Source organism: Seriola aureovittata, chromosome 8 (assembly GCF_021018895.1).
Source record: "Seriola aureovittata isolate HTS-2021-v1 ecotype China chromosome 8, ASM2101889v1, whole genome shotgun sequence".
Classification (NCBI taxonomy): domain Eukaryota; kingdom Metazoa; phylum Chordata; class Actinopteri; order Carangiformes; family Carangidae; genus Seriola; species Seriola aureovittata.
In genome coordinates, this window is record NC_079371.1 from 22746673 (window position 1) to 22770267 (window position 23595).

Genomic DNA, 23595 nt, shown 5'->3' on the forward strand with positions numbered 1-23595 from the left:
TTATTTTTCTGTTTAGCCACTTTATCACCAATGTTACATCTCTTCCAGCATGGCATGGCAGAGGCAAACTGAAATCAAGAGAATAAAGTTTTATTAATACATTGTAAATGTACCATAATTGGCAAAAACTGAGCCTAGGTTGCCCGCTAGTGGTTGAACGTGGACACTGCCTTTCATTTGGACTATGAAGACTGAGCGAAGAATCCACCCTCGGTTCGTCGACGGAAATGGGTGTGGAATATGAATAGTAATTATTAGTTTGATTAATTAAACTCAAATGAATTGACAACGCAGGGGATAGTTGAAGTGTCCAGCAAGTGACCAGAAAGGACAACAATACACAACGAGCCGCAGTGCTCCAGACTGAGTGGAGCCAACAACTTGTGAGACGTTCCAGAGCCGCGGCACGACCACCGTAAGAGTCCCAACTTCATACATTGAAACATCAAAAACGATTTTAGAAGACTAGATATCATGTTTATTTGTTACAGATGCCGCTGTTTTTGTCATTTGTCATTTATGACCCTCATGGTCTAGCTGCAACTGTCAAAAGTGAAAAAAAGTTTGTTCATTCGGAACACTGATTTATGCGCTAGGAAAGAGAATTAAATGTGTTGAGAAGTAATGCTCTGGATGTAGTGCTTTGGGGACAGAATATAAAAATGTGGTTAAAGCTAATGTTATGGTAGTATTGTTTTGGTAAATAAGTAGCAGAATCCTGTTAAGCTGTAACACCAAAGCGAGCACTAGTTTATCAGTGCAGCGGAGTGATATGTACTCCGCCTTTCCAGTCTACTTGTCTCCAGGATCTGGAGGACATGGCACGGGGAGACGGAGGGAAGAAGCGGTGGAAAACCAGAGAAAATCTGTAAGAAAGTAGGAACAACAGCCTTAACGTTCACAAGAAAACACATTACCATGCGTTGCCTGCATTGTTAAGAGGTATGTGACTAAACGTCTGTTCAGTTAAAAGAGTAGAAGTGAACTTGAGTGAGCTACATCAGTAGAGTGCCCTGGGCAGAAGCTCGCCACTCTCCCTCGGAGGGCTGGGCTAACAGCTAGCATAGCTTAGCTTCAGTTGTGAGAAGTTCAAAAAGTTTCTGGAATGGAGGAAGAGGAGGAAGGGTGAAGTAACTAGGCTAACCGTTAAGAGGTAGAAAACTTTGACTCACGACTTTTTATTTAAAGACCAAACAGTGTCTTAAAACGTTAGACTCGAAATCTAGATAGTGATAGTTGTTATAAGGTGTCTAACTATAACTTAAACCTAAACAAGTTGTGTTCTGTTAACGTTTGCTAAGCTAGTTAGCAAATTGTCGAGGTTACTTACATTAGCCTGCTACATACCAGGGTTAGCTACTGCCACTGAAGTAATGTTTTAATGTTATAGCTATGCTTGTGTTGTTGTACAGTTAAATTATAGCATCACTTATGGCTATTTTTACTGCTGTTGGGGGATTTGTGTAACGTTAGATGCGTCTTTCTGAATCCCTTTTCTCTCTTTCTCTGGGTGGGGGGTGCTTACTACTTACCGAAACGTTCTTCCATATTGTCAGTTCCCTGTACTTCATACTTGTCAAGCATTTCAGACAGATTTCACACAGCAAAGCAAAGTCTCAATATCGATCTTTTCAGTGTAATGTGTTTTTTAGCAGACCTTATTAAAGCTAAAAATTATGGCATTAGTGTAAATCAGAAGAGACTAACCTTTGATAAATGACAACTTTATCTAAGCCAGTATAACAGCGATTTCGGGATGGTTCATTGTTTACCACATCCAGGTGGCTTCTTTTCCAGTTCATATGGAGTGGATTGAGATTTGAAAAGAGCTTCAGAGGAGTATTGATCTTGACATTTGTTTTTCAATTGGTATGCTGTACATTGAACGGTTAAAATATGACAATTGTCCATGGAAAATTTAAAAAAGAAATGTGGACAAATAGCAAGGCTGTGATTATACCATGTGTTAATTTGGGGAATTCTTGGGATGGCACTCCTTTTTGTAAATTTATATCACCCATATTTTCAGTATTTCAGAGGAAGCCACTGATAATTTTTGTAAGACAGAACACATATCATCTTTAATCACGGTTACAGTTAATTAGGCACTGATCAGTCAATCAGGGGCTTCAGCTCTCCCCACCAACCCACATTCAGAATGTGACTTCATAAAAGTGTGGTCAAGGTTGATTTGATTTTCAGCCTTTGATGGTGAAAACACAAAGAACTATCAGTGTGAACTCTTATCAGTTTGTAGAGAGGGATCAGGTTTATCTGAAGGATTAGTCATAGAGATTGCAATCAGCGCTTGCTTTCGTTATTGTTGTCCATTCAGGCAAGTTATATCTACCACGTGTTGATCAAATGATGTTTCTTCATGTTTCGGGAAGATCAGACATGTCCCTAAATTGAAATTTATCACTTGTCATTGCTCACCCGACAATGAACTGATGAATCACTGCTGATCCATCCTGGAGGAGGCCTAGTTGCATCTGGGTCTCTGAGTTGGCAGACTGTGTGAAAACAACTACTGAAACAGTCTGGTGAATGTAAGAAAAGAAAAATTCTGACCATTTACTAGCTAATCATTTTTGTGTATGCCTACATGTCCTACTTTAGGTTTCCCTCCGCTTTCATGTGCATGTAGAACAATGAGCTGTGGAAGTGGGTGCAGTGCTGTTGGACAGCTGTGTACTGGAAGGGAGGGATGGGATGAGGGAGGAAGCAGCTCTTTGTGGTAACATCCTTTTTGACGAGGGCCGGTTTCACAAGCCCCCAACCAGCTGCTGCTGCAGGCTACATGTGTTTGATGGTCTGCTTGCTGGAACTGCATGATATAGATTGAAGTGTCATATATCACTGCACCTTTTTTTTTTTCCACACATGTACTTATGCATCAGGATTAGTGTTTATGTTTGAAATACTCAATTCAGTAGTAGGTGGAAAGAATAATTTGAAAAAGGGACAAATACTGGCGACATCCTGATGCAATCCTAATTTATTTTTAAGGAGGTGATTCAGACAGTCATTGTTTTAGACTTGTGCTTGAGCAATGCAGAAGTGGCTGATGGGTGCTTTTACCCATAATGTACATCATATCAAGAATATCTTACAACAGATAAGACAACCAGTGTTTTTGTATTCATCTGATATTTCTCACAAATCTGAATTTACATTTCATTTAAGGTCAGATTAGTAATTTTATTTTACTGTCTGTTGCAAGACAAACCAGGCAGTAGTTTGCCTCCTTTGCCACTTTGCCATGGCTGTGACAACTGTAATTATTTAATTAATGGAACTAGACCTCTATTTTTTTAATGAAACACATTTGTAATGGTGTTTTCAGTTTTTTTCAAATTATACCAGTTAATTCCCTTTCATTCACTAATCAAATATAATGGTATGTCTGAAAGTATATATTCCACATTTTGACACTACAGCATTTCATATTGGTGAATATATATTGTTATCCTTCTACATACTGCCTGGTAGACCAACTTGCCAGCTTTACATGTTGGTTGGGCCATTTGTTTGGCTGTAAGAGTGTGTTTTTCCTGTGTTTTGTCTTTTCATATGCATGATTGTCTGCAAGTTCTGCATACAACACCTATCAGATAATGGAGTCATCTTAGTTTCAGTGAGACTGAGGCTCTCTATGGAAATGATGTTTCAGATAAAAAATGGGACAAAGGGCTTTTTGATCATCCTGTTGACTAAGAATAGTGTTTGTCACATGCTGTCACATGCTTTTTAAAATATATTTGAATTGTTATATTATTTCCAAATGTTAGGAATGCTTGCTTGTTGATATGTAATGCTAGACAAATCGGTGTGTTGTTTACATGTATCTGCTCTCTTTTCTGTTTTGCAGGTGGCTGGTGGAGTAAAACTGTATTGGTGCTGGGAGTTGTTGATGAGAAGTGGTCAATACCTTATTTCTAAGCCTGTCAACTTGCACCAGTGAGACCTGCTGTAGTGTGTCACTTCGACAGAGGTCCTGATCTCAGCTCCTGCAGCCTGCACCCCCTCCCACCATCAGTGGTGGTGACCCAGCTCCGGACAGCTTGCTGTAGGGCCCTTCCTGAGCAGCAGCAGCTGCGTCCTGCTTGCTGACTCCCCTCCCTCCCCTGCTTCCTGTCCTTGGTCAGACAAGGCTAAAGCCTCCTCTCCCCTACCCCACCCCTCATCTCTGTCAGCCTCTCATACTCTCACACACGTACATTCACACACTCAAGTGGTTTCATTCGTTGACTACACACTCAGCCACCGGGTTAGGCTACTAACACCATTTAGAGATCATCAGCAGGGGACTTGTAAACCCCCGGCCCCCTTGGAGTGACCATCCACCACCAAGTTCCTGCCTGTTACCTTCACGACAGCCTCCAGGATGACCTCCCTGTCCAGTCTCTTCTCCTTCACAGGCCCAGCAGTCAAAAGCCTGCTTGGGTGGAAGCAGGGAGACGAGGAGGAGAAATGGGCAGAAAAGGCAGTGGATGCGCTCGTGAAGAAGCTGAAGAAGAAGAAAGGTGCCATGGAGGACCTGGAGAAAGCTCTGAGCTGCCCGGGACAGCCCAGCAAGTGTGTTACCATTCCAAGATCACTGGACGGCCGGCTACAGGTTTCCCACAGGAAAGGTCTGCCTCATGTCATCTACTGCAGAGTGTGGCGCTGGCCTGACCTCCAGTCTCATCATGAGCTCAAACCCCTGGAGGTGTGCGAGTACCCGTTTGGCTCCAAACAGAAGGAGGTCTGCATCAACCCATATCACTACAAGCGAGTGGAGAGTCCTGGTAGGTACTTGTGTTGTCAGGGTGCATGGTATTTGTTATACTAGAATGTTAATGTTTGACACCTTCTACGGTACGGTATTTATCATGTCTAAAAAAAATTATATTTAGATTATCACCTCTAGATATTTAATTTTAATGTTGTAATGTTCTAATTACAGAACTCTTTTAAAATTTGCTCCTAAAGCTTATGAATGTAATTTTAAAAGGTGTTCTGTAAGTCACTGTCATTATCAAATTTATGAATTTGTAATGTCTGTAAAGCATACAACAGACTGATTTTTAATGACTGTCTAGCAAATACAAGAAAGATTGGACCAGTGTAGAGCTGTGCACATCCCTTACCCAGAGCTCTGAGTAAACTGTGGAGCTGGTAAACAAATCCACAAAGGTCAGGAGGCTGTCATCACACGGGCCTGTTCCACCCGCTCCCTCCATTTCACAGAAAATCAATATCACTAGCTCTTTTGGAGTCTTATTAGATTATATGCCTCAGGCACTCCAGATGGGGTGTGGCATCAGAGAGTGGCTGGCTAAATGCATAAACCACTCAGACTAAACTCCCAGCACTTTCTCATCACTACCCCCTCCCTCCCTCCCCTCTGTCACTCACACACCATATCGCGTACACTTACGGATGACCCTGGGGGGGGACAGCCTTTCTGACACTAGACTGGTTTGGGATTGCCAGCTCTGTATTGACCGGTTCAGGGATATGGATCACATGTCAGTCAGGGGAGACTGTATGTCATATCATTCAAAGCGACGCTGGGTGGTTTTGTAGGGGCAGCCTTGGAGCCATGACGCTGAGAGTCAGTTAGTAGAGAAAATTCAACACTGGGGGAACACACAATATCATTTTCACAAAGTTGAAAATAAAAATAAATATGGATGACCTCTGTGTATATATCTTCACCAAGGTCTAAAATGGCTTTTGCAAATTGCAAGATTGTTGATGTTGAACAGTGCCTTGTTTTTTATGTTAAACTACTGCAAGTGGGGTTCAAAGGTCTGAGACCACTTTCCCATCATTCAGGTGAAGTTAGTTTTTTTTTTTTTTTTTTTGTTTGTTTCAACATTAACAGTTCTTTGTTATTGGTTAAGATATTGGCTGTATATAAAAATGCCTCAAATTAGACAACAGAGTTGTATCATAATTTTGTTAACAATGTCACTGCTGTCGAATTAATTTCAGGAACACCATTTGATTTCAGAGTGTTGGTTGAATGAAACTAAGGCTTTAGTTAACTGTGAAGTGCTTTTTTTCACTAGTTTGATTAATCAAGAAAAAAATCAGCCACCCTAGTGTTACACATCTTCTGTGAGCACTAAGGCTCCTTTTCCATGAGCATGCCCATTAAGGGCTTCTGTTTGCCATTAGCTGCATTTCCTTGTTAATAATGGAAAGGACACGTTATTAGCGAATAAAATCATTAAGCACAATAAAAGCCATAAGTCAAACAGGTTTTCCGGTTCGAGATTTGTGTGGCAGGCGTTGCCTCCTTACATAAAACAAAATGAAACTGTCTTATAAATTATAAGCAAACACCTTTTTGTCTGTTTGTTTTTAATTAATTTTCAACAAATCAACTTCAACTCTATTTTCCTTTTCGGCCTTTACTCCATCATCCAGTGCTCCCTCCTGTCCTGGTACCGCGGCACAGTGAGTTCAACCCACAGCACAGCTTGCTGGTACAGTTCCGCAACCTCACCCACAATGAGCCACATATGCCCCTGAACGCCACCTTTCCAGAGTCCTTCCAGCAGCCACACAGCGGGGGCGGCAGCAGCAGTGGTGGAGGCGGCTCTTTTTCCATCTCTCCCAACTCTCCGTATCCTCCTTCTCCAGCCAGCAGTGGTACTTATCCAAACTCTCCTGCCAGCTCGGGGCCTTCCAGTCCATTCCAGCTCCCAGGTATGTCAAATACACTCATGTACCTGACCCTGGGAAAGATGCCAGCCTATTGTGTTTTTCTGGATGGTTGCTGTCTTGTAGCCAACAAGAGGCTAACTGTTGATGAATGGTGATTTCTGTCTTAAAAGCTGTGTAATTTACAGAGAAAGAAAAGTGTTGTTTACAACTAGGGTTTTTTTAGCTGCAATATGCAATTGAAGCATTAATTTAGTGAATAAGTACTAAAATATCATAATTTAATCTTTATCCTTACTAATAGTTTAGAAATATGCCTACTTCACTTTATAACTATGCAATGAATAATGTTTTCAAGCTTCTTAACAGAACTCTAACCAGGTCAGGTTATTATATTTATCCAAATCAAGCTACACCCCTAAATGAGAACAAAGGAAATGCCAGCTAAGCAGTGTCCACCAGAGCCAGAGCCAGGGCTGCTGGCTGCTGTCAAGGCACTAACTCCAGGACCAGGCAGCCATTCTGTCTCATTGTTACTGACTGGAGACAGGACAGATATATTCACATAAAGCAGTATCATTTAGCCAAGACATTCCTTTCAGTCCTGTTCAGTGGCCTTGGTATATTGGGAAAAACACCCTCAACTGTTCCCATTACATTTATGTTTGAGTGTGTGTGTGTGTGTGTGTGTGTGTGTGTGTGTGTGTGTGTGTGTGTGTGTGTGTGTGTGTGTGTGGTGTGTGTGTGTGTGTGTGTGGGTCTGGGTCTGGGTCTGGGTCTGGGTCTGGGTCTGGTGACTAGTGCTCTATTCTGCTCCAGTCCAGATCTGCTGACGCATCCGGTGGCTGCAGGCAGTCAGGCAGAAACAGTTTTTTTAATGGGAATTTAGGATTTGAGCTTATTTGTGTTGAAAAGCCCTGATGATCATTGTCTGCACTCACAAGCAAGATAATTGTTGAAATTTCCTCACTGCAATCTAAGTGGGGGTTTTCTGCATTGTTTTTTCCTGTGTGCCTCAGTATGGACTTGAAAAGCTCATATTGCATCTCTGTTGGGAATGGGTTAGCATGTGGCTTAGCAAGTGAGGGATATGTGTAATCTGACACCATTTCCGGGGTACAGATCCTGTGATGATTGTTGGAGTCTAGGGAGGTGTGTGTGTGTGTGTGTGTGTGTGTGTGTGTGTGTGTGTGTGTGTGTGAGACCATTTGCCAGCAACAACAACTGGTCTCATCCTCACTAACTGCTCTCTTAATGTCTCAGCTGACACCCCACCCCCAGCCTACATGCCCCCTGATGAGCAGCTGGGCCAGGAGAGCCAGTCCATGGAAACAAGCAGCAGCCTGGTGCAGCAGAACATGGCCAGAGGAGGTGAGGAGTGCCCACATTTAGAATGATGATAACACTTAAGCCCAAAAAAAAGTACCCAACAGTGAAAGTCCAGTTTGAAAGCTTATCAAAATCAAAGGCGATGGACAGCAGTTGATACTCATTCGATGCATGATCTGACTACTCTGGAAAGTTTCAACAATGTTTTCTTGTCCTTGACATATTTGTGCTTGCAATTCAATGCCATGTACTACCATGCATTGATGCAAAAGCACCAGCTCTTTTTGCTGGACCATCCTATTCTGTCTCTCTCTCTCTCACACACACACACACACACACACACACACACACACACACACACACACATTTAATGCTTTGATCTCATTGAAATGAGTGAGAGAGCTCTGTGTTAATGCCCCTGTACGCGCATTTTTGCTCCCATTTCTTTTGAATATTGAATATTTGTCAAGTGTGATCCGATACTGTAATTTGCAGTCTCTCACCAAGTATTAAATTCACTCCCCATTACCTGCAGGGTTGTTCTAATAATTGACCAGTAAGTTCTTCTTCTGAACAAATATTGGTGTTTGTTTTGGTGAATCTTTTATCTTTACAGTCATGTGATGTCATAAGCTCACTGTAGCCAAATGACAGAACTAACAGAAAACCATTACCACCAACACAGTCCTAATCTGGAATCATGTATGTTTACAACGAAAAAAACTGAAGCTTTTTCAGAGATCTCGACAGCAAAAATTGACTTTTGTAATGTAAACTAGTAAGCTTTCTATCCAGGCTGTAGGGTATGCTGCCTCCTTATAATTGATGTGATATGTAAAATGCTGAGAAATGTATTGTTATGAGAACCGCCTGCTGTAATTTTGAACTGTATTAAATACTTTGTATAACAATGAGCTCTTGTTAACTACATTCATCCATTTTGTTTACTTGTTAGTTAATGAATCCTGTACTCATGGTTTTAACAAGGCTTTGTAAGTGTTTATAATATATGGGCATGCTGTATGAGTTTATGTTTTGTTTGAACTGGAATCAATTTCAGTTCTTTTGTCAAATGTCATTTGCAAAGTTTATGACTCACCTTTTTTTTCTCTTCTTTTTTTTTCTCTGACCTGTTGTGCAATTTCCCAGATGTGCAACCAGTGGAATATGAGGAGCCGAGCCACTGGTGCTCTATTGTCTACTATGAACTCAACAATCGTGTAGGTGAGGCTTACCATGCCTCTTCAACCAGTGTGCTTGTGGATGGTTTCACTGACCCTTCAAACAACAAGAACCGCTTCTGCCTCGGACTGCTGTCCAACGTCAACCGCAACTCCACAATTGAAAATACCCGTCGACACATTGGCAAAGGTATAACTAACCCTCACACAGCATGAGAGGCAGATTGATAAGATTGACATTTGGCTCTTGCAGAGTTGTGGTCTGAATGTTCTGACCATCAGTTGTCTCTCTGTTATCCAGGAGTGCACCTGTACTATGTGGGAGGGGAGGTGTACGCAGAGTGCCTCAGTGACACCAGCATTTTTGTCCAGAGCCGTAACTGTAATTACCACCACGGCTTCCACCCCACCACTGTCTGCAAGATCCCCAGTGGATGTAGCCTCAAGATTTTCAACAACCAGGAGTTTGCTCAGCTTCTGGCTCAGTCAGTCAACCATGGCTTTGAGGCTGTGTATGAGCTTACCAAGATGTGTACTATTAGGATGAGCTTTGTCAAAGTAAGGGCTTCGTGAAACATGTAGAAGACAGTCAGGGACATTTAAACATGTCTCATCATTTCTTTTAACAAGAGGCCACATCATTATTAGTTTCATTGTTGAGTAATTTGTTCTGCCTCCTCACAGGGTTGGGGAGCTGAGTACCACCGACAGGACGTCACCAGCACCCCCTGCTGGATTGAGGTGCACCTGCACGGGCCCCTCCAGTGGCTGGACAAGGTGCTAACACAAATGGGTTCGCCTCTCAACCCAATCTCCTCTGTGTCCTAATGATGGACTTGTGGAGCTTGGGAGACCCTTTTTACTTTTTTTTTTTTTTTTTTTTTTTTTTCCCCCCTCAGTGATTTTATAATTTAAGGTGGTCTTAATGGCTGAACTGTTTACACTTACTTTGGGAAGGGATATTGACTCTGGCTGAAAATTCAACATCAGCAGCCAGAATCCAGTTGTTGAAACTGAGTAACATTATGAGCAAATACCTGGAGAAAGAGAGGAATAAGGAATACCCAAGTAGCAGTAACGACATGGACATACTACTGCTTGACAATGACACAACACCTGCAAGAATTGAGGGCTCCATTGTCAAGCTTGAATCTGTCAAATGTTAATTTTTCATCAAGTTTTTTTGTTTTTCTCAAATGATTTTATTTCTCTGTATGTGTAGTTTTTAATGAAGCAGGACTGTTTCACTACTCTGCCTTATGTCGGACAGACAAATTTGGAATTTTACTGAACACCTTTCTTACATTGTTGTCTCAGTGTCAGATATTTACAATTAAGATGTAGACACGATTATGTTTACCATTAGGCTCAGATATAACAAATGCTTTCTTTTTATAGTCTCTACTGCTAGAAATGAACACTGAGCTACTGCTTTTTAAGAAAGTTATGTATGCCAACCTGATAGTTTTTGATATTGGGAGATCAATCACTGAACAAGTTTAACACGCCATAAGCTAACAACAGTGTGAATGTTACATCTATTGCAATAGAAGTAGTCATTTATGATATAATCAGACAATGGACATCATCATTATTACTGATTCTTGTTTGTACTCTCAAGCTCAAGTAAGAGTGACTGTATTTTCCATACTCACTGTATTAACAATATTGTGCACTCATGGATTTTGTGGAGGCATATTAAAGTTTGGCGTGGGTACCAAGGCATTATGTTGATAGATAATTGACTTCATTAGCTCAATGAAATAAACAGGTCATTTGTTAACAATGATGGCTTATTTTTCTATGCTTCTGTCTGTTCTTTCACACTTTAGTAATACTTACCAAGATGCAAACAGGCAGAATATAAATTTTTATGTACATGAACTGTGTTGAATCAAGATGGATCTACAGTAACAATTATACCATTTTCTCCAATGACCACTGGTATACCTATGATGATGATGGTATTGGATGCATGTTAAAAATGCGATCAAACACTGATCACAGCTTTAACATGGTAGTTTGGACAACAATAGTGAGTTCATTATTATTTCTGTTGATGCAGAGCTTTCAGAATGTCAATATAACTAGTGTAGCTCACAATACATAACATAATCATCAGCATAAGAGTAAGCATAACTGCATGATGCCATCATTTTGTGTATTCTACTAGATACACACTAAACTACATTCTGACATACTATAAGTGTGATATTGTCCTTTAAGTAGACTTTTCATCATCTTTGGGTTAATAACAAATTGGTGTGTTAAATACAGCAGAGGATACATGTTTTCTGCTGTCTTGTCTAAAACTGTAACATTGATTTATATATTTATCTGATATTTTAAAGATCAACAAGAGCAAACCATTTAATCTTTTGGAAGAAAGAAATGTTCAAAATCATTTAAAATATTTTTTAATACATCCTTCAGCCATTGATTCGCACTCATATTTGCCTATTGCACATTTTAATAAATGCCAGCTTGTACTGAAATTATCTTCTGTCTGAGTATTAACCTAGCACACAGCACAGTACAATGTAACGCAGAATTAGGCACAGCCTGACAACTTCCTATTGGTCCACGTTTGTATTTACCGTAACTCTCCTAAGACGTGGATCAACATTTACAACATTTGAAATACAATACACCAAATTACATTTACAAACACTACTCAGAACATTAGCGATTAAACGCAAACGTTAAGTCTTCGCTAAAGTGTCTTTGTAACTACTTTTTACACCAACTAAGTGACTAAAAACATTAACATGTCAGTGATGTGTGAAATTGCTCTTGCGTCATTTTACCTTATCAGCCGGATGTGAGGTGGCTCCCAAGGAGCAAGCCAAAGATAAACACGTAGCCAGACGAACAGGGGCGAGGATAATAAATATAATAGAGAGGCTGCTGTGAAACCATCGAAATGAAGTAGCTGTTAAGAATATAAAGGTTATAGCAAGCAAGGAGACATCCGTCAGATCGACCAAGGAGCAAGTCTTGCGCAGACATCGAGTCGGTAAGTCCCGCAGAGTCCTGGAAGCTGCAACGTTACCAGCTAGCTAGCTAGCTAACGTTAGCTAACACCAGCTAACTAACCTAATTACCTGTCTTTGACAGTAAGGTGGTCTCTGGAGTAAAGCAACGTTACTAATAACAAAAAAATAACTGTACAGTCAGCCTTTTGAGAAATATGTGACGAGCCTACGTTTGCCAGGTTAAGTTTCTCTTTCTTTAAAAGCTGTCACAAGGTTAGTTGGATGTCTGAGACTTCATTTTACCATATTAGCTTGAATATTAGCAAGCGCAGTTAGCTTAAAGAGCTGCCTCTCCACCAGGAGGGTTAATGTTGTTTTTTAATTACGTCGAAATAAGAGATTAACTAGTTTTTTTTTATATGTTGCTTTCAATATGAGATATGTTGCACAGGAGACAGTGATGCAGCAGCTGCAGTAGGGAGTGGGAGTGCACACAACGCAAACCCAAGTGCCCTTTGTGGAAACAGTATAACACAAAATTAATTTTTACCCTGAAGTCCTGTTATTGAACTCTCATTTAAATGTGCTAATCAGAATATTGGTTTCAAAGGGTTATTTGTAAGTATTGAGTCTTGGGATCCAGTGTCAAACTCAACACTAAAGTTCACCTGGCAGGTTAACAGCTCTGTGTGTTCTCACCAGATGTTACAGAAAAAGGTCTGAAGACTTTCTGTTTCTTTACCATGTGTAGTTAACACTTGAAAACAAGTGTGGTTAATATAACCCCTGGAGGAAATCCTTACAGTTATGTATATGAAACGCAGTACAAGATTAAACATGTTGACTGAGTCAAGATTACATCAGTGTTACTAGACATATGGGATATGATAATGCATAGACTAACCAGTGTAGGGCTGCTTGTGCGCCAAAAGATGTTGTTTTTGAAGATGCCAAATTGTATTGGAGAGGTGCACACTTTCTCCGTGTTTGTCAAGAGTCATCTAGTAGTGTTTGAGACATCCTCTGATTAACAAAGATGTAAAGAGACCAATCTATTGTCCTGATTTAGATTTCTCGTCAGATTATTGGGCAATTTAGTTGATAGTTTATTGTGCTACACAAAAAAATGACCAGTTATTGGTACAGGAATGGCCGTCATGGTTACAAAACGCTTGCATCATCAAAACTACTTATATTTGACTAATTTTCTTACCCTGAGGAAGTGTCAACACTGATCTTGAGAGTTTTACTTTTTGTCCAGGTTTTCTGTTTGAATGCCTTAAGGTAGTTAATACATAACCTACTCTTCAGAACGCAGCAACATGAATGGTAACAAAAAGGAACTTAAGCCATTAACCTGTTTGGGTTTAAACATGTGATGGCACCTAAGTGTATTTTTCATTTCCTTCAAATGTTGCCTTTCTGCACTTTCTGACAAGACCTGAGGGAGAGAAGGACATTATCCGCTTCACTACATCATACTGACACTCCTCTTTAACAAGCGCTTACAAACAAACAAAGCAGAGCAACAAAGGATCATTGTGATAATTATATTTTAAATTCAACCAGATAGGTGTCTTAATTATATTAGTTACATGGGGATAGATGATTTGTCATTGGCTGTCTCTCTTTACATGACCAAGGAGGCAAGCACAATCAATCTTCATGCCCCTAGAAAAAGGACATAGAGGGTTTGGTCATTTTGAGTCTTATTCTGGTATTTCTCTGCAAAGGAAAAGAACTTCAGATGGCCTTATTTCTTTATGTAGTAGTAGTAGTAGTATTTATTTGTCCCCGTGGAGAAATTGGTTTGCAGCATTATCACAGGCATTTCAAAAGGAAAAACAAAACATCATACGATAAAGACAGCTTAGGGCATACAACTTGAAACATTTCCACTTCATGCCTTGCAACATTATTTCTTCACAAACAGAATAAGTAGCTCTTAATGGATAACTGACGAGCTGCCAAAGCTTTGTGACCATACAGTTTATAAATTGAAAACGTAAACTTATTTTTTGGGCACATCTGTCTGAGTAAAATTCACATACCAGAGATGTCTCTCAGAAAATATTTCTTTCAAAGGAATTATAGAGTTATTTGCATGTTCCGCTACATCAGTCAGCTTTCACATGCAGCGTCTGTCTTCTCGTTCTTGTCTCCCTTCATGTGTTTCCCCTCCACAGTATCTGTAGCTGAGTCCAAAATGGTGCGAGCAGCCTTGGTGACTGCCACCAGTCTGGCACTGACTGGGGCTGTGGTGGCACATGCTTACTTCCTCAAACACCAGTTCTACCCGACTGTGGTCTACCTCACCAAGAGCAGCCCCAGTATGGCGGTAAGAGCAGTGCTAATGTCAAATCTTGAGTTTGGTTTAAATTATTTGAATAGATTACTCTTATTAATATCTTTGAATTTGACAATATTCCCCCAAAGGCCATATCAGTGACACTGTGAGGAATCAGCTTTTCCTGTCTATTTGTTTCTGGTATCAGGTGTTGTACATTCAGGCCTTTGTGCTGGTGTTTCTGCTGGGAAAGTTCATGAGGAAGGTCTTTTTTGGACAGCTAAGGGCTGCAGAAATGGAGGTAGAGTTCTTCTTATATTTATTACTCTCCTGATTCATCGTAACACACACTCACCTTTGTATTTAATGCATGATGTGCCTTGTAAATGACAACCATGAATCCAATCACACTTTATTTTCTGTGGTTTGTTATCCTTCTCTACAATCAGCACCTCATTGAGCGCTCCTGGTACGCGGTGACTGAGACGTGCCTGGCATTCACTGTGTTCAGGGATGACTTCTCCCCTCGCTTTGTCGCCCTCTTCACCCTCCTGCTCTTTCTTAAGTGCTTCCACTGGCTAGCTGAGGACCGGGTGGACTTTGTGAGTGATGATAGAGAAACAACTTCCTCAACCTGCACAATACCCTGCATACTTCCTTCACTGTCTCTGTATACAGTACACTGCTTAAAGGTAGCAGGGAAACATGGCACAGGATGGGGCAGATGGTGTGTGGATAAGGCGGCATGCCAGAGTTGAACAAATATTGTTACGTGACATTTTGCAGCTGATAATTCAGATACACATTGAGTGTTAAAGGGCCTTCACTGTGCTGTGAATTGGAGTTTTAGCCAAAACTATTTGAATAAGTGAAAAGCTTTTCCTGGGTGGTGAAGATGTTGGCTTTACCAAACTGCTTTCACTAGACAGCAGTCATTAGCCAAATAGCAAACAAACTGGACCATATTACAGGTTTCTGTGCTCCTGCATTAGAGAATTATTGATACACTTATCATTCAGGATCACAGAATCAATCATTATGTTAATGAATAAACATATGTGACTTCATATGCTTTAAGTAACATTTAAATAATGTTTATTTCCATGGTTTCCTGACAGATGGAACGGAGTCCTAACATATCCTGGGTTTTTCACATGAGAGTATTGTGTAAGTAAATGTTATCCAGCCTGTTCAATATCATTCTTCCCGCCCTTCTGTGTTGGTTCTTTCTTACTCTTTCTCTTTCACTTCCCTCTCTGTACCTCTTTCATTTCCATTGATGCTGCTTATGAAAGTCTTTTAGCTAAATGAAACCGTATGCAAATCAATCTGTTTGTGCATCAGACCAGGTGCTCCACTGTTTAATGGAGCTGCACATCAGAATGACTTTAACAAACCATAAGACTGATAGTAGCACTGGTAAAAGGAGCTATTTGATCACATACAACTTACTGTATTTGAATTCAGGACAACTGTTTATTTTGGGCAAATACAAAGTTACTTTTTTTTCCTACATTTCTATGTAGGTACTGCAACCGCTCACAAAAGTGTTATTCAGTGTTGTTCTTTGTTCCCTGCAGCTCTCATGGGACTACTGGGTGTCCTGGACTTCCTGTTTGTCAACCATGCTTGTCACAGCATCATTACCAGAGGAGCCTCGGTCCAGCTTGTTTTTGGATTTGAGGTTTGTCATACTTGATTGGAGTTGAATTGAAGCTGTGTTTTTAAAGGAGCTATTTGTAAGTTATTCTGTTGCCACACAGCCAACGTTAGCATTAACAGCTGTTTACTCACCAGTCTAGAAGAAATGAGTTCAGCATCAAACTTCATTCCTTTACTCACCAAGAGGTGGTCCGTTATGCTGTAGCTATCACTGTAGCCTCCAATCTGCCCTGAAGACATAGTGCTGTTCAGATGGTGCATTATAACCTCTTGTATTGTAAAGACAACATCGGGCGAAGCTCATGGCTTATTTAATCCATCTTTGTCCATTTCAGAAGCTTCATCCCTCGTTCATTTGGCTGATTCATTTATTTGTTTCATTTTTACTATGGTTTTCACACTCCATTAACCCTTGTTCATGTTCACATCTGGTTACTGAGTTGTCCTATACCGGACACAGGAATAGTAAAGTGATTGACCAATTAAAAAAAAAAAATCGTTCAGCATCATTCCCATTAAATGTTATTGTCAAAGCCCCCATAATAAATTTGCATCCAGTAGCCCTAGTAGTCTGAGTTCAAAGTTTGAGGAAAAAAAAGACAAGAAGGTGATAACTTTAACCTGCCAGAAGAATTGAAGGATCTGTTACAGGGGGATGGTGCCTCCTACTTCATTAGTTAGTTTTTTTTGGCACATAACTTGGCTGAATTCTTTTCATGCTTCGTTCTTGTGTCCCTACAGGGCTGCACTTGCTAATATGCACACATAATGTTGTAAGATCCTCTTTTAAATAAGGTTTCTCCCCTCTGTTAGTATGCCATCCTGCTGACCATGGTGCTGACAACCTTCATCAAGTACATCCTGCACACTGTTGACCTGCAGAGTGAGAATCCCTGGGACAACAAGGCCGTCTATATGCTCTATACTGAGCTCTTCACAGGTACTGCATTCAAGTGTACTTCAAACTGTGATGCTGTTTTCCTCCAGACAAACATAACCTGCATGTAAAGTAAAAGGTGATGTCAGCCATATTTGAACGACACTTGATATTTTTCTTCAAGGTTTCATCAAAGTGCTCCTGTACATTGCCTTCATGACCATCATGATAAAGGTCCACACCTTCCCCCTGTTTGCCATTCGCCCCATGTATCTGGCTATGAGGTGAGCATCTTTATTGTCTCTGTTATGCTGTTATTACTTCCACTATTGTAGTTTCTTCTGTTAAATGTCAGATTGGTCACTTCTAAATCTTGATGATGCTGTTTCATATTTTAAATCTCCATACTTGATAGGTTTTTTGGAAAAGATGATCATTTTTAATCGAAATAAAATATTTGATCAAAACTAATTATTTAGATTTGATATTTAAGGCATGGTTTAAGTTTTTTTGTTGTTTTGTTTCCCCTACCAGACAATTCAAGAAAGCTGTAACAGATGCTATAATGTCTCGGAGAGCCATCCGCAACATGAATACACTGTGAGTAATGTTAAGCCTTTCCTGATGGCACTGTATTGCATTTGTAAAAATCATCATTTCCCATTGTGTCTGTCTTTCTCTCTAATTTACACGTCATTTAGTTGGACAAAAAATGGTTAAGTGGGATTTTAATTCTCATTTAATGATGAGGACTATGACCTATATGCTAATGAATGTCCATTCTCTATTTAGTGTAAATGTTTTGGAGAGGTAGCAGAAAGATATGCTCACTGTTGTGCAGTAACTTTGTCATGCTCTTACTCAAGTTGTAGCAAACCTGTATAGTTCGTCTGCTATACAGTACATCTGTATATTTTAAGTGTACCGATTTTGTTTGGTTAGTTTTTCTTGTGTTTAAGCTCAACTTTCAGGCCGGTACTTAGTATACTCAATATTTAGTCAGTGATATCTGCAAACCAGAATTGTTGGTCACATCTTTTTGTCTGTGTTCAGATACCCTGATGCAACTCCTGAAGATCTGCAGGCTTCTGACAACGTTTGTATCATCTGTCGAGAGGAAATGGTCACTGGAGCCAAGAAACTACCTTGTAATCACATTTTCCACTCCAGGTAAGTCCTGTGGTAAACAGTCTGACTCAACAGGAAAGATTCTGAACTACAAACAAACAAACAAAACAACTGAGATGTCAGACACAATCAGTGTCTCACTATTTAAACTATTTAAAACAGAGCAAGTCATTGTGGCAAATGACACATGACTCAAAACAACAACCTTTGGTACTGTGATGTGTTCAAAGTTGCTATTTGTGCTTGTTGCTTTTTAAATAATGTTGTGGTACCCTCCTTTCCGCTCCACAGCTGCTTGCGCTCCTGGTTCCAGAGGCAGCAGACCTGTCCTACCTGTCGCATGGACGTCCTGCGAGCTTCTAATAACAATCAGACTCCTGCCCCAGCCCAGGCTCCGCCCCCTGCTCCAGCAGCCCCTGCCAACGCCCCCGCAGCCCCGCCTGCTAACGGTGAGGATCAAAACCAGTACACATGAACACAACCCCCATGTTCCTGCTGCTATCAGCATAACGTGAAGCCAACCTACGCCCACACTATTTGCAGTGCAGAACGTCTGTCATGCGGGTGCCCTCAGCTGTAAAACAGCCACTGTACGAGAGCGAAGCAGAGCAGAAACATTCCTTTGAAACAACTTATGCAATGCTGCACATTCCTACACCTGAGAGTAATATTTCACCTGGGAGCGTTTAGCTTTGTTGCAGACATAATGTACTTTCATACCTACTGCTATCAGGACTGTTTAACTCAGAAAAACATTTCTATTCATGGGCAGATGTCATAAGTTTATGTTTGCAGAAAAATGGTGGAAAAATGGTGCCGTCTTTGAGCTGCTTTCAGACCATTCATCCGCTGTCTTTTTACTGAACACCACTCAGAGTCATACATGTTTAAATTCAACACACACTGTTTGAGTAACTAGTCCAGGAATCTTAGTTCTATATCCTCACTACATGGCACTTAATAAAATTAACTCAGTCCTCCGCCCTTTCTTGGCTTAATTAGCGAGCAGTATTGCTGGTAATATTGACCTTTTGTGCAGAGAGTGTTAATTATGTTTTGAAGCGCCCTCATGTAAATACATATTTCAACCCTTTTTAAGGATCTCTTGTGTTTTGTTTCCTCTCCAGTGGCTCCAGGCATGTTACCAGGCTTTCCTCCTGGCATCTTCCCCTTCTGGGGTCCCTTCCCTGCAGTGCCTCCTCCAGCTGCAGCAGCTGCAGCTCCTGGTGCTACTGATGCACCACAGAGCAGCACAGAAGCTACGCAGGCAGCGGGTGAGGATGCCTCATTCTGCCTCATCAGTTGTGTGCACAAGATCATCAAGATCATTCATTACTATTCCATGAGTGTAAAACAGAGGGGAAGTCCTGCGCTGATCTCAATATCATGTACTGATTTATAATGTGACAGCATCGTGTATTATGTGATTATTAATCATCTTGTTTTGAGTTGTGATTGAAGCGCTGATCAGTATTATGACATGAACCAAAACACCAGATGCATGTATTGCTACAGTAGGTGGTTAATTGCATAACATTATAACAACACAAACCCATTGTCCGACAGATGGAAATAATTATTGATTAATTGTATAGATGTTGTGAGGGCTTTACATCTACACAGATCATCAAAGACTTGTGTGTGTTTCCATCAGGTACCAGCCAACCCACATCGTCTACTGCAGACACCTCTACAGCAGCAGCTGCTCCAGGATCAGCAATCCCAGGCTTCCCTTTCTCCTTCCCTCCTCCTCCCTTCCCCACTGCACCATGGCTGCCCATGCCGCCACCTCCTCCCTTTGGTAAGCAACACTCAGTACTGCTGTGCAAACTGATCACGCAGTTAACTTCTTCCACCCTGTTGGTCCCAGTACAACGGTCTTCACGTCACTCTTCTCTGCTAGAACAGACATAATAAGAAATTTGCAGTTGTAGCTGTTTGTGGATGAGTCATGATAATATTTTCTTACTTCTCCTATCAACCCCTGTTTAAGGAAGCGATAAACACTGCCATAGCAACATGCTCTCCTTTCACACTGTGCACATGTTTGACACTTTGTCTGCCAAGTTTGTGTTCACAGATATCAGTCAAACAATCATGAATAAATCTTATCTCTTTAGGTCACTTGAAATGATTGTTAATGCTCTCTCAGCCTGAGTGGATCATTGAGTTTGCACATATTATTCTGGAGAGTTAGAATCTCTTCAATCCTCTTAGAGCCTGACAATTTTATATCAGAAGTGATCCTAGCCACAGGGTCTCTATCTTAGAGACAACTGCTGTGTAACACCTCCCTGCATCTCCCACTCAGATAGTTTATATCTGCAAGACTCTCAACTCCGGTCAAGTTGAATTTATCCTCCTTTCCTCCAGTGTCGTCGATGCCTCCCCCTCCTCCGTCTCTCTCCCGGATGTCCGAGGAGGAGCTGAGGGAGCTGGAGGCAGAAGGTCGGCGGGGCCTCGAGGCCAGACTCCAGTGTCTCCAAAACATCCACACCCTGCTGGACGCCGCCATGCTCAACATCCACCACTACCTCAGCACTGTCGCCACACTCACGTAACTAAACCTCACTGATTGTTTCACGAAATTTGAAACTGAAATCATTAAACTCTGTACTGTTGCATTTTTTTGTATTATTTTACCCATTTGTTCGACCTCATTTCTTGTAAGAGTTAATAGAATGTGTCGATAGTTTTTTCTGTAAAGATTTAAGTTAAAAAGTGCAAACAAGTGGTCACGTTGTCTGGAGGATTCAATCTTAAGCAAATACACTGATCACACTGAAGAGGGGACAGTTGCTCTTATGTTTGATTTCATCCAGAAAATCTAATTTTCAGTTGAATGCTTCATAGTCTTTTTACTGCCGTTTCTTCCACAGCCCTCCTCGGGCCGAGGGCAGCACTGGAGAAGCCAGTGGGACAAACCACACTGCTTCATCCTCTGCAGCTGGCAGCAGCTCAGAGACCCCCAGCCAGGAGAAGGACTCTGCCAGCTGTAAGTGAACTGACGGTACACATGAACTGTGACAACAGCCTGGATAATAAACACTGTGGACCCTGCTTTGATTTTTTTTTTTTTTTTTTTTTTTTGTACTTTTGCAGTTGATCAAGTGAGTGGTGCAACAGTCTCCTCTCAGCCCGCTGACTCCACCTCTGCTGCCTCAGACACAGAAAGAAAAGAAATGATGGATGATGGAGTTGTGGAGGACGAGGACGGAGAACCAAATGCCGCTGAGCTGAGGCGCCGTCGCCTTCGTAAGCTGGAATCGGCAACATCATCATCGTCATCATCACCCCCTCCAGACAACTGATCCATGTATTCTGACTCGGACATATCACTCTTGGACCAATAGGAACTCTGAGCTGATCGATCTTTACTTTGGTTCTTCATTGCGTCTCTTCCTCGTGGCTCTCGCCTTCCACAGGCTCAGGTTTCTAACTGTGTCGAATTGGACTCAGGCTGCTGGGAGATGCAGTGAACTTCAGCGCTTATCTGGACTGTTTCTGTCAGCAATAGCGCAACTTTTTTGTTTTTTTTCCATCACCTTCCCCCAAGAATGGCTACTGCAATAAGAGTACTGCAGGTGTTTCTCAGTTTAATCAGGTGGAAGAGGAATTCTCTTTTCGAACCCAGATATTTGGTCAATGTGAGAGAGATGGTTATTTGGATTCGTGTGTGCTAGTTTTACTGTCAGTGACATCTTTGCCTGCACTTTGATTTTTGTTTAATTAAGCTGTCCTCAGTATAAATGTGGTCCCATTCGCCACATCAACATGTTACACAGAACCTGGATCAGTGTCACATCCAGTGAATTCAAATCAAGGGAACGTAATCATTTGCTTTTGCTTTTTTTTTTTTTTTTCTTTCCTTTAACATGCATCATTCTTGTGTCTCCTGGTTTCTCCATGTTGCCACTGCAGACGCTGTAACATACTGATTTATTTGAATGTGTACATACTGTATAGAGTTTTAATAGGATGATCTGTACATAATGCAGAATAAACTGTTTGACTGAAGTGGCAGTGGCACAACACACATGTTAGTTTGTATGTTCACAAACCGATACCAGTGAGGTGGACTGTGTTAAAGTAAAGCTCATAAACCGTGAGCCCTTTCCTGCAGGCTCTCTGTTGCAGCGCTTTAATGTTGCCATTGAATTAAAGATTGGCCTGTTTAATTCAAACTCACCATCACTCACTACATACAAATCTTCTTTTAGGTTAGGTTTACTATTTTTTTTCAAATCTGATATTCAGTTTTCAATTGTCAGTCAAAACTGTTGCTGTGCCACAACTGCCCACACGACCAGAACTGTTAAGTACAGCTCAGATCCAAAACACGTCAGGAGCCTTTCTCTTAATACTACCTACTGAAGTTTTTTGAGGCTATACTTTGCAGTGTTGTAAAAAAGAAAAACTGCATTATCTTGAAAGGTGTTTATATTATTTGAATGACCCAGTTAATATGAGGGTTTTAAAGTGTCAGTAAAAAATAACCAAATTGCGTAATTTAACGTGGAATGTAAACGTTTGGCTGACCCTGAATTAACGATGTTTTGTTGACATTGAAAGTTCATTCTTGAGCTTGGAAACAGCAGTGGTCTAAACAATACCACAACAAGGTCCATTTAGTAGTAGTAGTTCTGGAGCTTTCGATTATATTACGTGATCTAGCTTGTTCAGTCATCATGGAATGAAATCAGTGTAAATATTTTACTAAATCTGTACTTTTAGGTATGAACAAGTCCTTAAAGTGCTCAGACAAATTTTGATTTCTACATTCCCATGACAACTGGGCAACTTTATCTGCTAAGGAAGAACATGTAATATGATAAAAAGTTCCAGAACAGCTACCAAATGGACCTTGTGGTGAGATTGTTTTGTAATTGATGTTCTCTGTAGAGAACCAATCTGAATCACATTTTATGTATTACTATATTACATTAATTTATCAGATTAAAGATCAGGCAAAATGTCCTTTTTAAAAACATTGAATTGTTTCGTGAGGCTGTTTCAAACCAGGTGAAGGTCTCTGCAGGGTTTCAGATTTAGCCTCTGGTTTTCACTCATTCCGCATTTTGAAAATAAATTGCAGATAAAACTGGCCAGGTTACCTGTCAGTAATGATCATCTCTGCTTCTATTACCATCAAAATAATGTTAATGTTATGTTTTGCTACTCATTATACAGGAAGTAGACTTATGTATTCAATTATTACTGGAATATAGAGTCTCTATATAAGTACATTAAGTACCTATGCATTAACTGAATACTGTCTCTATTTTCTGTATAATTAGTACCAAATTACACAGTTCTTTACAGGTACCTCACTATTAAATATTTTGTCCATCACAGGCCCATAAAAAAAAGTGTAACCAGGACTGCAGTTGAAAGAATACATTGATTCAGAAAAGTTTGCAGCCAGATATAAAAGCAAGCATGATGCTCGCCATTGCACTACTTATCTCAAAGCTAGTTTGAGGTCAGTGTATTGATTGG

The 23595-nt window shown here is 40.7% G+C and overlaps 2 protein-coding genes across 6 annotated transcripts; both read left to right on the forward strand.

Annotated features, from left to right (window-relative positions):
• Positions 1-191: 191 nt before the first annotated feature.
• Positions 192-10953, forward strand: smad5 (SMAD family member 5). 5 transcript variants are annotated; one of them, XM_056383371.1, is made up of 8 exons: positions 192-415; positions 792-942; positions 3872-4790; positions 6421-6702; positions 7921-8028; positions 9136-9357; positions 9469-9725; positions 9852-10953. In XM_056383371.1, the coding sequence occupies exons 3-8, from the start codon at positions 4388-4390 to the stop codon at positions 9993-9995; spliced, it is 1416 nt and encodes a 471-aa protein (XP_056239346.1). In that variant the 5' UTR covers positions 192-415; positions 792-942; positions 3872-4387; the 3' UTR covers positions 9996-10953. The 5 variants fall into 5 exon arrangements, with proteins under 5 accessions (XP_056239346.1, XP_056239348.1, XP_056239350.1 ...); XM_056383373.1 differs by having other exon boundaries at positions 792-868; XM_056383375.1 differs by lacking the exon at positions 792-942.
• Positions 10954-11990: 1037 nt separating this feature from the next.
• On the forward strand, positions 11991-23086 carry syvn1 (synovial apoptosis inhibitor 1, synoviolin). Its single transcript, XM_056382974.1, has 16 exons — positions 11991-12183; positions 14329-14480; positions 14638-14730; positions 14879-15031; positions 15548-15596; positions 16010-16113; positions 16905-17031; positions 17153-17252; positions 17503-17568; positions 18022-18138; positions 18388-18545; positions 19224-19370; positions 19751-19897; positions 20470-20653; positions 20976-21091; positions 21199-23086. The coding sequence occupies exons 2-16, from the start codon at positions 14349-14351 to the stop codon at positions 21405-21407; spliced, it is 1902 nt and encodes a 633-aa protein (XP_056238949.1). The 5' UTR covers positions 11991-12183; positions 14329-14348; the 3' UTR covers positions 21408-23086.
• Positions 23087-23595: the final 509 nt, after the last annotated feature.